General features: G+C 39.2%; 1 protein-coding gene across 2 annotated transcripts in view; it reads right to left on the minus strand.

The window, feature by feature from the left end:
* Positions 1–15,327, minus strand: part of TTC39C (tetratricopeptide repeat domain 39C) — a 60,919-nt gene extending 45,592 nt beyond the window's left edge. For both annotated transcript variants that reach the window (XM_077810363.1, XM_077810362.1), the window contains exon 1: positions 14,991–15,327. In XM_077810363.1, coding sequence (XP_077666489.1) covers positions 14,991–15,127 — 137 coding nt within the window. In that variant the 5' untranslated portion in view covers positions 15,128–15,327. The remainder of the gene's footprint in view (positions 1–14,990) is intronic.
* Between the last annotated feature and the right edge of the window lie 304 nt (positions 15,328–15,631).

Genomic DNA, 15,631 nt, shown 5'->3' on the forward strand with positions numbered 1-15,631 from the left:
TACTGCCTGATTTATCCCTCAGCAGGGACCAGAAAGGTAGCAGAGGTTATGGCCTTCCAATGATAGTTTTGAAGGCAACTCAAAGGCTATCCTTGTTGATCTTGGACCAACTTTGTGGATCAAGATCTCACCTCACTGCCTGGCATTTCACACCTACCTGGCAGCATGTCCTTCAGTGAGCCATGCTGCGATTGGCCATACCCCACTGCCCAATTAATTGTTTTCTCCTATCCCTCAACTTCTGAACGGATTTCTATTTGTAAGAGTGATTACAATATTCCCTGGTATTCTATTTCTAGAAGTATCTAATGCGTCTTTCATCTAGTTAAGTGCTCAGGTAATATGGTGATGGACACCGCAGAAATGTGTATATAACAAGAACGTGACTTGGAGACCTGAAGTTCCATTTTGATAGTTCATAAGAAGTCTGGTTCTTTATCTGCTTTGTTCCAGAGATCTAAAATAGGTTAGAAGTCTTCCTCATTAATTTTTAGTAAATGAATTAAGAAATTGTAAATCATTGAAGGTTTTCCTTGTTTCATGGGAATTAAGGTCTAATTCCATGAGGGTGACAGCAATTCCTAGGCCAAACAGACAGTCAGGTTATATTCAATACCTGGGTCAGGTTTCAGACTGAATTACCACAGCAATTACTATAAAACCCTGTCTATGGCTAAACATAGAGCTAGCTGTCAGGAACTCTTGTTATAATCTCAACAATGCAACTGATCCACTGTTTGGCCTTGGACAAATCATTTGTTTTCCCATGTGTAAAAAATAAATAAATATCATCATCCTTTTCATTATCATATCAGTAAAACTAGAATGTTTTGTGATGGTCTCAGAAAGCCAAGATATCAATGCAGGTTTTTCAGAGTTTACCCATGTTTTACTTTATGTATTATATGTAACAATAAAGAAAATAAGCTTGGAGGAAGCAAGAGAGAAAAAGGACTGAGAGGGAAATAAGAGATGGAAACAAGAACTGAAAAACCTACACTTCAAATACGTATTAGAGTGTGTTTGATACAACATTTGTAAATATAAACCCATACATATTTTATAATATAAATCTCTTGCTGTGGGGTTTTTCAAATAAATATACCAATATACAAAAATCAAAGAGGAAAAAACACACTTCAAACAAACATTCTAGCTATTTTAATCTCCCGAATGTTATTGACAGGTAAACAAAGAGAGTAGCCACCAGAAATATCACTGTTATTTAGTATCTAAACTGTGCTCTACAGAGAGCCTGTGTTACAGACTAGTAGAAACCTGTCACGTGTTACGTGTGTTTCAGTGACACTTCCACCTAAAACTCCTACTTCCAGTGACCTGCTTGAGTACTCTTCTGAGTATAGAGGCTTTCCTGAATTGGGGTCTTTATAGCAGTATGAGTAATTTTACACTAATCTGCAAGATATTAAATTATTAGTTCTTAATGAGCAACCAATACTTCTAGCCTCACTCCCTCCCATTCATCCTGCATCAGATTAGACTTCCAGCATTTTACCCAATCTCTCCAATTCTTTGCACTCACATAATTTCTACATTGTAATTTAATAATCATCTTAATGTTGCCTGTCACTTCATTTTGCCGCATCTGTTAGCCTGGTTTCCTAGCCAGCAATGTACATTAACGCTGTTATCCTCACCATTCTTTTTGATGGTGTCAAGCATCAATGCTATTTTCTTGATGAGGATTTATGTCTTTGAACTATAGATCACCATAAAAAATATTAGCCAGTAAAGTGTTGGAAAGAGATTTACTGACTTCAGAAGAGTGCATCTCCTTATTTGCTAATCTTCTCCTGGAATTTAAGAGGAAAACACTGAACTAGAATGAAATGTGCCTCAATATACGTTATATTTTTTAAAATACGGTTGGGAGGATGATTTTTTCTTAAAGACATGAAGGGGAGTGAGCACCTATCATCTTTAAACAATTTGCAAAGAGTTGCAGGGGGATTGTGCTACAGTAGTTTATTCTATTCCCCGTTGTTTTGTTTTTCCCAAAATAATCTTGTGAAGCTCATGTGACTGTACATTTCTCAAGTGAACATAACATTTAAGAAATATGGAGCTAAAGCAGTTTTAAACAGGAACTTATTATAAGAAGTTTTACTTAAATTCCATATTTTAAGATGAACATGTCAAGAGTGAAAAAAATCGAATTGCTGAATTGTCTTTGAGATCAATTACTGCAGTGAAATCATGTATTAAGTATGCTGGTGATCTCTTTCTAGGTGCTAAACTAGTGATCAATAAGTCTTTAGTTCCTTAGCTCTCATGTATCACCTTTTTTGTGTAAAACAGTAGTATTACACCAATTCTCCTGCCCTTTGTCTGCTCAAATGCATTCTGTAAACATTGCCAGTTATTTCTAAAGACTTCCCCGTGCTTCCGAAAAAGATATATATATAAAAAAAAATCAATACTATCACAGGCTATTTTCTTTCATCAGTTATTCTCCTTAGGCAATTACTATATTATAAGGGATCACAGCTTACTTACAATGTTATAAAAATCCTTACCCAGCTTGTTGAAGGCCGGTGAAAAAAATTAGGTTGTATCTGTGCAGTAGATGATTTGTTAAGTAATATTTTGCAACATATTTTCAAAATTACATTGAAGTCAACACAACTATAAACCTCAAAAAGATGTTGCAAATTAAAGTAGTAAGGAAATATGTTTGAAAATCCTTAACTATTACTTTGGCTATCTAGGTGCAAAGCAGAAGGTGTTTTTATGGTAAAATCGTGTAAAAACAGGATTAACAACTATTTACATTATCTTAATGACAGTACTGCTGCTAGATGCCACAATTCAATTATGCCAGTGTAGTTCATTTCACTATGGCTCTTAATATAGCTAATTTTGTTTCAGAGGAAAGAGAGGTGCTTGCTCTGCCCCTCCCTGATGTATGTATTTAACTCATATAATTAATGTTAATCAGAGTTTTAAGCATGGTTTGTGGAAAGAATAGAGCATTTGTCATAGAAAAAATTGGAACTGAAGGGCAGAGGCAGAAGTGACAACCATTCTTTTCTCTTCATCATTCACTGGTCTTCTCTCTTTTTCTACCCTTATTTTACTTAAGTATACTCCACAATATTTAGAAATACAACATTTTTGAGACTTTCCTTTCAATCTATATCCGATACTTATCGCCACGCTCATCCAGAAGGGAAACCATGCCAGGCTTGATCAAACCCAGCTTTCTTAGGTTACATGTCCAATACAGCTAGTTCCTACAGTCCTGGGATACTGTAGTAGTCACTATGATACCACTAATACTTAATCTTCTCTCCAAATTTACATTTAAAGAGTCCTTCCTCCAGACGATGCCATATACTTTTCAGTCTTATCTCCATTTACCCTCACTTTTGTAGTTTAAAAAACCAGCTAGAAAAGAACTGTTTTCATACTTCTGAGTTTACTAATACAAGCTAAATAGACTAATAAGTAGCAGTTCACAGCAATGTCCCTTTATTAACTTGTTTCTACTCACTTTAATGCAAGTGTCTGCTATTGAAGTAATAAGATTCTAAATTTACATAGAGGCCCATTTCTTCATGTGAATGACTACTGTAAATACTGCTTACTTCAGCAGTTCATTTTTAGTGATGGCATCTTAGCTTTCTATATATATTTACTAATTTTGTCTCCAATGCTTCAGGGGAGAGATCAAGACTACCCTTTCCCCCTCCTGTTTTAGTTTTAACTAGGAATAGTATTTTTTGGAGGAATGGGGGGGTTTAGGTGAAAATAATGCAACAATTAAGGCATTTTAAGAAGAAAAGGGATCATAAAAATGAGATTTACGCTTAGTCAAATTCATGACTATGTGCCTCTGATGCATGCACCACTATTTTTCCATTACCTGTGTACTCTATTGTTGTACATTAAAATATTCCGTGAATTATTTCATTTGGTTTTTATATGTAAGGTTTGATAGCTCCTTACAGAAATTAAATACTTTTGTAAATGTGGGTTTAACGCATGATAGCTTCAGCAGAGTCTACACCGACTTTCAGACAGTATTTATATACGGTACCACATTATATGCAAGGATGCTATGGCTCTTGAGCATCAGTTGCCTCTGCAAAACAAGTGACAACTTGGAGAGCTGTAAAATCTGCAAGCCACTGCCAGAAAGCAGTGAAATTCAAGCCAGTGAGTGGCCTTCAGAACGGCCAATAGCTTATCACCAGTGAAGCAGCACCGTAAAAGAGTAACTCTACAGTTGGGAAAATTTGTAGAATTCAATTTTCTAGGGTTTTAAGCTACCTCTCTTGTAATATTGATTTCAAGAGAAGAGGACATGTATTTATGTGCACATAATGCAGTAGGTAGTATCATTAGTCTTAAAACAAGAGTCCCTAGAATAATTTTGATGCAGCAAATGCAACGTGAAGTTTTCTCCAAAGAAGCTGAAGGGAAGCTATTAACTTGTGGCAGCTATGTGGACTAAGTGTGTATTTTCATTCATTCAAGGTTATTTCTGAAACCTGATTGAGGGATTCAACTGTCTAGATGAAAGATCCTCTATTCTCTAAATCTGAATTTACCCCTTGATGAGGGAAGTTGAAAGATCAGCTTCCTTTAGCTAGCCCCTGCTCCTGTTAAGTCCTGGTTTCCAGCAGAGTCTTCAAGCCACTTCTCTGGGTCTCTTCATAACAGAGGCACGATTAGAGCTCATCTCCCCCACCCTTGCAGGGGCATCGAGCTTCTCAGAGCCTGGTTCCCTAACATCCTTTCCCATGAAATTCTATACTTCTACCCCTCACTGTATTTTTCTTGCTGACCAAAAGAAACAAAAAACCCAAACAAAACACACACACACACACACACACTTCCTACTTTTCTCATTTCTGTACTTTCTGCTTAGTACATCCCCCAATTATGCACGTTTCCTCTGCCTCTCTTCTTACTGCTATAGGATAAGGGGGTTTTTTGGTTTGTTTTTGCTGCTCTGGATAGGGTCTACCAATTCTACCCAGCAGGGCTAAAAACCCTACCCTCCACATTGTTCTGATGTTGTTCAAAGTCAGCAGGACACATGCAGGAAAAAAAAATTAATTTGCCCTGTTTTGTTTTTAAACTCAAGTCCCCCTGATCAAGACTGTAAACCTCTGAACAGTCCCAACAAGAGCATACGTGTGTGAAAATTAGCAAGAAGGAAAGCTGCTAAATCGTCAATTATATCAACAGATTGCCACCCCCCTCTTTTCCCGGAGCTTCAGAAAGTTTTCTAACTTTTTCCACAGCTGGTCTTCCATGTCATGGAGCATAAGTTGTCAAGAGATGAGAGATATGAGGAAATGAGCATGGACAATGAATCAGCAGGCCTCCCATCTCTTACCAGTCGAGTGATTAATAAAATGCACCTGAAACCAAGATTTTATGTATGTTTTTTGAAATACTAGCACCACGTACATCGTTATTTTAAGACTTTTCCGGAAATCTGGCATTAAAACACACCACCAACTCCCTGCTTCCACAAACACAAGTTCCAAAAGCTGCCATATTTTAGCTCAGATCAAAATTTCAAGTAATATTTACCCAATATTTAAGGACCTTCCCCCCACTTGCTAATTTAGCAGTATCTAGAAATGTATTCTGGAGTCCATTAGAATGTGACTGATGAGATTATGAAGTTGAAAATGGGCTCATCAATGCATCCAAATAATTAAACACCACCAGAAGATCATGAACAAAATACAAGATGTATCATCTGTTCCAGAAGATAATTTTAAATATTTCCCAAGCTAACAATGAAAATTAAAATATTATTCCTTCTAAACTATGGATGGATTGGATAACACCTACTGACATTTTCAAAATGGCAAACAAATCGTTAGGAATACAAAACATTCACAAACAAAATATATACATCTTTTTGGTCTGTTTAGCCAACGGTGAATAATCCTTTAATGGATTTTAATGTAGCTTGTGCAAATACAAATATAATCTTAGAAAACATTAGACACATATGTACACTATTAAACACTTTATTCAAAAATTAGCTGTATTAGCAATTTCATATCAGAATTAAGGAGCTGAAAGATTTTGGTCTAATGACTAAGGACCTACTTGAAATGTGGGATGACTGTCACAACATTGCAGCTGAGTTGAGGACAAGACATAGAAAATTGTGGAAAGTAATAATGGACCTTATTATTTGCAGTAATAATATCCATTACTACTTTTCTGTGATTTTTCTGCTGTCAGTTGTCCAGGGCTGTGAATGGGGGCCCAGAGCTGAAAACAGGAACATTGGGTTGGGGCTCCCAGCTGTCAGCCACATTGGGCAGCCAGGACTTTCACGGAGAGCCACGCACATGGTGGGGGGGTCCCGCTGTCAAAACTGCAGTGGAGGCCTAATATTGCAGAATCAGCAGTATCACCAGTTAAAAAGGGCCTTCCTAATGACATATTAATTGCAAACAGGAAATATAAAATGTGTTTAAAATTTACATTTGCCTAATTAACTTTTAAAGTTTGTTTTAGTACTAGTTATAGAATATATCTTACATACACACAATTGATACTTTTCATGACCAGTAGGTCATGACCAAGGTAATTTATTGTATAGTCACAGTAGTTGGCACTACTGTTTCCAGTGCTGGCATTCAGATACCACTAGAACCTGGTTTCTGTAACATACATATGTTGACCAGTTTCAGTAAATAGTACTGAAAAGGTACATGTCTTTCAATTAACTTAGCAATGTATTGTGCATATTGCAGAAACAATCATCCTCCCACACATCAACACTGGATGAAAGACACTGATGTCATTCTTCTTTTAGTAAAAGCCACCTATGCAGAAAGAGAAAAACAGGAAGAATTAGTTTCCATTCAAGCTAAAAATTTCTTTAAAAAATTAAAGACATTTAACTTATTTTTTGTTTGACAACTGGTCATTGTACTGACTCTTACCTTAAATCTGAGAGAAGCTCTTTTCTTCTCTTTCTTCATTGCCACTGCAGTCTTTTCAATGGACAAAACTCCCATCATTCAGCTGTCACTGCTTTGAAGCTTTGTGTTATCTTGAAACAATAAGTTTCTTCATGTTAAATCTTACAAATATCTTAAAATCGAGCTGCAGTTTTCCTATTACCCACACAGTGAAAATTCTGATGTTTGTGCTTGCAAGCTTTTACCTCATTTTCTGCAGTTCTACCTATGATGGTGTTCCAAAAGTCTCTCTTCAGCCTGTCCCAAAAAAGCAAGCAGCAAGTCTCATATTCGCTTTGCTTCAGTATTAATATGCCTTCCTCTTCACTTCATTCCCTAGTCTTGCAGTCTTCTATACTGTCACTTTAAAAAAAAATCTCAATTATATTCACTGCTATTATTGTAACTCGTCCTTCCTGTCTTACTGTTTTCCTATTGCTATTTCTAAATATCTTGCTCTTTACCTTGTAGCCTGAGCACTTTGGAACTCCCTTCCCCTCTTTTTTGATTTCATTTAAATACCATTTCAACCCTTAACTGATGCTTTATTTGCTCTTGTAAATTCAACTTCTGTTCTCTTCTGGAATGAGGAGTTTGATGCTTGTTTTTGTGGACTGTCCTTCTGTTACCCTTTCTTGGAATTACTAAAGAATGTCATTATTACTGGGCTTTGTTTCTTCTCTTTTACTAGTTTTTAGACTACTATGTTTAGATGCCTCAGAACATGGGACTTAAAAAAAATATTTGAAAAGAAGGATTAGAATGGCCCATGCTCTGTTCAAGGTAGTCATAAACTCACTACAATAGGTCTTTTCCATTTCTAACTACAATGGTCTGATTAATCCATCCAGAGACTAATAGCTCAAGGAATAAGCCAAATAGCAAGAGTATAGTGTTGCCACATCCTCCCACAAAAGCAGTGCCTTTGCGATTTAAAGGAATGAGATGTGTGTACTATTCTTCATTGCAACAATAGCAATTTTACTTTTAAAAAAAATGTAATGAAGCAGAATTACAATAGAACCTCAGAGTTACGAACATGAGAGCTACGAACTGACCAGTCAACCACACACCTCATTTGGAATTGGAAGTACGCAATCAGGCAGCAGCAGAGGACCCCCACACACACCCAAAAAATGCAAATACAGTACAGTGCTGTGTGTGATGTTATCTGATAAAATATGACCATGTAGATCATTGTTGCAACCACTTATATAATTGCAACAAATCTTGTATAAAGTATGTCATGTAAGGTGTCTACGGAAAGGTTATGATTTGCTGAATATAATTATTCTATTTGTATGCATGTATCACTTTTGTATCTGAAGTTATGGATATTAACTATGTACCTGTATTTCAAATGTTTGCTTATGTGGTAACATCCACAAGGTATTTAGCCTGCACTTTTTGAAGGGACTATTCAAGTTGAATGACCCATCAAAGATCACTTAATTCACAATGGAAGATGCCTATCTACACTTAAACAATAAGGAGTTCGGTGGCACCTTAAAGACTAACAGATTTATTTGGGCATAAGCTTTCATGGGTAAAAAACCCACTTCTTCAGATGCATGGACTGAAAATTACAGATGCAGGCATTATTACATTGACACATGAAGAGAAGGGAGTTACCCCACAAGTGGAGAACCAGTGTTGACAAGACCAATTCAATCGGGTGGATATAGTCCACTCCCAATAACTGAGGAGGTGTCAATTCCAGAGGAGAGAAAGTTGCTTTTGTAGTGAGCCAGCAAAATCCCAGTCCCTATTCAAGCCCAAATTAACGGTGTTAAATCTGCAAATGAATTTTAGTTCTGCAGTTTCTCTTTGAAGTCTGTTTCTGAAGTTTTTTTGTTCAAATATGGCTACTTTTAAATCTGTTATAGAATGTTCAGGAAGATTGAAGTGTTCTCCTACTGGTTTTTGTATGTTATCATTCCTGATGTCAGATTTGTGTCCATTTATTTTTTTACGTCGAGTCTGTCCAGTTTGGCCAATGTACATGGCACATGGTACATAGGGACTGGGAGTGGCTGGCTCACTACAAAAGCAGCTTTCCCTCTCCTGGAATTGACACCTCCTCCTCAATTATTGGGAGTGGACCACATCCACCCTGACTGAATTGGCCCTGTCAGCACTGGTTCTCCACTTGTGAGGTAACTCCCTTCTTTTCATGTGTCAGTATAATAATGCCTGCATCTGTAATTTTCACTCCAGGCATCTGAAGAAGTGGGTTTTTTACCCACAAAAGCTTATGCCCAAATAAATCTGCTAGTCTTTAAGGTACCACCGGACACCTCCTTGTTTTTGTGGATACAGACTAACACGGCTACTTCTGATACTATCTACACTTAATGGACTTTCCTGTGAATGTTCTAACTGGAGTATGGGGGATGGCCTCTACTATGACTAAGCAAAGCATAAATGGACATGTGATTTGCCCATGAGACTCGAAACACCATCTTGTTCCCTGTAATTATCCACAGTGAGAACAATGTGCCCTGGAAACATATAAAATGCCCTGGAAACATCTCCATTTTGCCTTTTTCTTGCTCAAACCTCTGGACTATGGACTTATACTAATGGGAGCATTCTAACCAAGGGACTGAGGAACTTCCAATGATTTCGAAGCGACCGAAGACTTAACAAGCCAGCAGTTTATTTCATCACTGCTACAAGCCTGATCCAAGAAGTTTGCAATTGTTGTATGTATTTGATTCCTTTAACCGATTTTAACCCTCACCTTTTTTTCTAAGAAGAAATGGTGACACTGTGTTAAATGCAAACCACTAAAAAAATAAAGGGAAAGGAGCATTTTTCTTCTGCATAGTAAAGTTTCAAAGCTGTCTTACATCAATGTTCACTTGTAAACTTTTGAAAGAACTATAATGTTTTGTTCAAAGTTATGAACAACCTCCATTCCCAAGGTGTTTGTAACTGAGGTTCTACTATACTCATCTCACTTTTATTTTTAACCTTCTTTTCCTGTCTTTCTCCACTATCTCCTTTCCACGCAGATCATGGTTCTGTTTTCCTGCATTTTCTTATACGTCTTCTTCCTCTTTGCCGCTATCCCCTTAGACCTTCCCCCACATCCTCCCCTATATTCTCTTCTCCCCAGGAAGTTTCTCTATCACACTTTTCTTATTTCTTACATTTATCTTTCCCCACTTCTTCCCCATGCACGCACCCACAGCTTGAAAATTTTATTACAACTTATAGCAAAACGATTAAGAAGGGCAACACCCAGGTGAGAAGCCAAATGTCTTGGGAGGGTTGCTAGATTCTTAACAAGGTGCTGCACTGGACCCACACGGAGGCTTCATTTTTTGTGTCAGTCTCCAGTTAGGAGGAGTCAGAGTTGAAGATCCTTCCTCTCTCTGCTGTGGCTAGCAGAAGGTGAAAAAGATCACTCTCTGTAAGCCTATCTGCTGCCACAAGATTGGTACTCTGACACTCTCCTCCCACAGCCTTTGATTCTGGTCCCCTTTTCCAATTACTAGATTTCCAGGTCTAATTCTATTGTTGCTTTCACAAGCACAAGAATAAAATTAATCTGTTTGTATTATTTTCAGTGTTGCTCAAAAAACCCTGAACAGCATCAGTGAAATCTGACAAAACTCCAGTGAGTTTTTATTCTCTGACAACCTGACAAAGTAGAACCTCAGAGTTACAAACACCTCAGGAATGGAAGTTGTTCATAACTCTGAAAAAAACATTATGGTTGTTCTTTCAAAAGTTTACAACTGAACATTGACTAAGTAAAGTTTCAAAGCTGTATTATGCAGAAAAAAAATTGCTGCTTTCCTTTTTTTAGTACTTTAAAGCAAATACAGTACTATGTTAAAAATATTTAATCAGTCTCTACTGCTACCTGATTGCATACTTTCGGTTCCAAATGAGGTGTGTGGTTGACTGGTCAGTTTGTAACTCTGGTGTTTGTAACTCTGAGATTCTACTGTACAAGTACCCCAGAAAGGCACTGAAGCTATCTGTCTGCAGAGTTAAGACAACATTTAATCAGTTTATATTTGGTTCATGGTTGTTTAGAAGGTTGTCATGACAACCACTATGGCTAGAATTTAAGCTTTTATTTTAAAAAAAAGTCTCTGTAGAAGTTGATTATATTCATCCAGGAAAGCTGCCTGTTCACTAACATCAAACTCATTTTTCAAGCCTCGATGATCATCCTCTGTCAGGTGTGCTTTAACATATGGCAAATCATAAGTTTTGGCCCAACAAGATGCCAATTAGTTTACAAAAGCAGTCATTCCAGTTGCAATTATTTGCATGACTTGATGTGTGATAGATTAGTTCAACTGCCTAGTTTGTTTGATCTACAAGTAGATAGGCTGCTTACACAGAGACAAAAAAGTTGTAACTTTCTTGCTTAAATATCTGTTCACAATACTGATGAAAAATAAGCTCTCTTGTGAGTCAGTTCAGTGGTTCTCTACCAGGGATATCCCTTGGGGGTACTCAGCTCTTCCAGAGGGTAGATCAACTCATCTAGATATTTACCTAATTTTACAATAGGCTACTTAAAAAGCACTCCGCGAACTCAGTACAACTAACATTTCACATAGACCATTACTACTTTATACTGCTGTATAAATTATACATTTAAAAGAACAATATTTGTATTTCAATTGATTTATTTTATAATTATATGGCAAAAATGAGAAAGTAAGCAATTGTTCAGTAATAGTGTGCTGTGACGCTTTTGTATTTTTATGTCTGATTTTGTAAGCAAGCAGTTTAAGTGAGGTGAAACTTGGGGGAGTACGAAAGATAAATCAGACTCCTGACAGGGGTACAGTAGTTGGGAAAGGTTGAGAGCCACTGAGTTAAAGGGAATATCCATTGAGAGCCAACACCGATTTACAGGGTAATATGCAGGGAGGTCCAGTTAAGATTTCATTCCCAATCCAATTTTCCCTCCTTAAGAGCTGAATTATGGTCAGTTTTCAAATATATGTGGTATTAAAAGCTCATGTTTTCTGGGGGGATGCAGGGAGAGAGGGAAGAGGGCCTCATGTGCAATAGGAGGGAGGGAGAGAGAAAAATTCGGACTGATTTGGGATGATGTACTCAGTGGCACATCCAGACTGTCACCGTGTTCCTATAAACGGATTATGAATTTATGGATTACAGACCTGAATTAATATGCTTCATGGGATCTTTCAGGAGCCAAGTGAGGAAAGATGAAATAGTTGCATTTCTGAAGAGCAATTTTAAACTAGTTAGTGAAGTCAAAGCATTTGCTGCATAATTAATTTTCAAAAACCCTAGAGAATTTCCATAAAAAACACTGATTTCTGCTTCACTCTTTCTGAAATCAATCTATTTTCAGAAGCCATTTGAAAATGACATAGGTCTATTTCAAAAGCTTAAACTAGCTGGATGGAGAGGGCTATAAAACAATTTCTACCATAGTTTAAATACGTATTTGAAGAAATATGCATAAATATGCAAAATGCACATTCTTCCAAACAGGTTTCAGAGTAGCAGCTGTGTTAGTCTGTATCCGCAAAAAGAAAAGGAGGACTTGTGGCACCTTAGAGACTAACAAATTTATTTGAGCATCAGTTTTTGTGAGCTACAGCTCACTTCATCGGATGCATGCAGTGGAAAATACAGTACAGAGATTTTGTATACACAGAGGACACGAAACAATGGGTGTTACCATACACACTGTAACAAGAGTGATCAGGTAAGGTGAGCTATTACCAGCAGAGGAGAGAGAGAGAGAGAGGAAAAAAAAAACAAAAACAAAAAACCAACAACACCCTTTTGTAGTTTTCTCAGCGTCACTGATGTCAATAAGATTAACATCCGTCTCTAAATTTGACGAACTGCAGGTCTCTCAATGCGGCAAGAAGCTGTTCTTTAGAAGAGCACTCCCAATTAGGAGCTATTTCTAAGACTTTACTTTCAAGCACACAAGGATAAAAATCTATTGCTAAATGACTGATAGCTACTTGGAAGTTAATGATGTTTCTTCAGTTCTGGTTAGCAAAAACATATCTGACACAAACATACAAAAGAGGAAAACTGGCAGGAAAACAGTCTGAAAAGTTAAACACAAATTATACCTTATGCCTGAACTTTTTTATCTCTAGGCTGGAAATCTAGAGTTTATGGTTGAACCGTCAGCCTTGGACATTCTCTCCCATTTTCATTTCTACATGAAGTTCCGATCACTTAAATTACTTAGGAACAAAATATTTCAAAAGATCTGGACTTTTGCAGTTAAAATTGCAACTAGGACAGTGATTCTTAACCTATGAATCATAACACCACTTACAATCCATTTTCAGATAAATCAGATTTGACCAGCTGCTCATAATTAGCCCTCAAGTGTCAAAAATTAACTATCGCATGGAATCATGAGGCACCTCATTTTAAGCACAAGGGAAAACAGATTGAGACATCTGAGGAGCGACATTTCAATCACTGAATATGGGTTCATAATATGAACAAAACTGACGCTTTGATCCAGGCAAATACAGTTTATTAAAATAGTCTGTGTAACTTGATTTTCCCTTTGATGTTTAAATTGTAATAATCAATTTATAATAACGAGAAAACTAAAACAAGATTTTATGGAAGACTTCAGAAACAAAGGTTCCCTATAACAAGATGAACAATCTGCTGGACACACAATTATTAATACATACAAATTTTGAAACAGGAACATAGTAAAAACTATTTTTAATATCCTAGATTTTTAGATCTTAAGTCATCACTTCCCTCTGCACCCAAAAAAGTTTTATTTGTATCAAATTTAATTTTTGTAAATGAAAAAAATAAGGAAGGCTCTGAAATACTTGCAATACCACCAACACAGACTTGTTTTTAACTCAATTTAGGTCTTAAATGAATATTCTGCTGTACAGACAATAGCACTGTGGTGCATTTAAATTTAGAAAACAACACCTATAATGCCAGAGCTCCAATTATTGAGAAGAATTAACTCTTTCCATAACTATACAGGAAACATAACTACCTTAAAACTAGTGTAGACACAGAGAAACATCTACTGTTACAACTATATTCAAGTAATTTCTAGAAAGTGACCTCTTCCTTTAACTAGATACAAACACATGGTACACACTGTCTTGTTATTTCATGGCTTCATCACACTAGCATTCAAGAACCTCCTGTCACTATCTAGTCTCAATCTAAGTCACTCACACACATATAATCTTAAAAGATAAAAATCCTCAGGATGTTTTCATTGGATGACACAAGTATATTAAGCAAATCTTGTTGTTTATTCTTCTGTGTACATGCATAGCTACTCATCAGCATTTGTGAGATTTACAAGTGCCTGTCAAGGAAAGGTAAATTCCCCTGGTTTTCATATATTTTTTTTTAAAATGGTGGTTCGCCTCTGTCAAATCAGGTGATACAGACTAACAGTTTGCAAATGTCACATATTGAAATGTTTTCCTAGAGTTAAGATTTATTAACCTAAATCTGTGAATGCTCACTTCTCGTGCAAGGGTTAAGAGTCAGAGGCAATCTTTTTCTTGCAGAGTAATTCGGGGGACAAAATGTAACGCTCAGTGCTTAATCTGCCCTAGGGAACTGAGAGAACAGCCTGACGGCATCACAAAACCACCTCCTGAAGTAACCGTTTGCACAAGGAAGTGCTCTGGTAGCCCCACACCCGCCATGGGGGGCGGGGGGGGGGGGATGTTCGCCTCCCCAGCTCAGGCGGGAGCGCACAAGCCGCTCCGCGCGCGGCTGGCCAGGCGGCTTGGGAAGAACGGAGGCGGCTTCGCACAGGCACCGCGGGGGCCGAGGCGCTTGGGCCGCTAGTGGAGGTGCTGAGCCGGGGCAGAGGCTGGGCTGGGGCCAGAGCCGGGACACAGGCTGAGGACGGGGCGGCTGGTGCCGGCGGAGGACCGGGGGGGCAGCTGCCCCTGGAGCCCGGCTCGCCGGCGGAGAGGAGAGAGGACTCGGGGCGGCAGGAGGCAGGTGCAGGGAGAGCCGGTGGGGCCCGGCGGAGGCTGGTACCGGTATTTCCTGAAGAGCTGGTCGGACTCGCGGAAGCCGTTGTTCAGCAGCATGTTGATCCCGGCCAGCGCCAGCTCCGCGTCCTCGAGAGGCAGCGGCGACTCCTCGTCCTCCAGCGGCGGCTGCGACCCGGCCATGGCGACGAGACCGAGCCGGCTCCCCCGGGCTCCTGTCACCTCCGCCGGGATGGAGGCGGGAGGGGAGCCGGCCGGCGGCGCCGCGTACGGGAGACCCCGAGGGCGGGGATGCGCGGGGGGGGGAGGGGGAGGAGGAGGAGGAGCCTGGGCCGCTCCTTCGCTGTAGTGCCCGCTGCGGTGCCGGAGCCTGCTCACGCACCCCCAGCGCTACTGCACAGAGTTTGATAAGGCGCATGCGCAGGTGTATCTGCGCGTGCGCGATGTGGGCGACGAAGGTGCTGCCCTTATCGCCTGTCCACTCTTGCTGTGGAAGCCGCCAGGCCGGGAGCGGGATGGGGTGGAGCGGCCTCGCGGCAGCGGCGCCTACCGCTCGCCGCGCGCGGGGCTCACGAGGCGCCAAGCCGGGGAGGGGGGGCCGCGCGGGCAGCATCGCTGACAGGAATGGCGGCAGGGGGGTGCTAGGGAAGGCGGGGGAAGGGCTGGGCTCGGTCCAACCCCCTCAGC

The sequence above is a fragment of the Eretmochelys imbricata genome, chromosome 2 (genome assembly GCF_965152235.1).
Source record: "Eretmochelys imbricata isolate rEreImb1 chromosome 2, rEreImb1.hap1, whole genome shotgun sequence".
NCBI classification, from domain to species: Eukaryota; Metazoa; Chordata; order Testudines; family Cheloniidae; genus Eretmochelys; species Eretmochelys imbricata.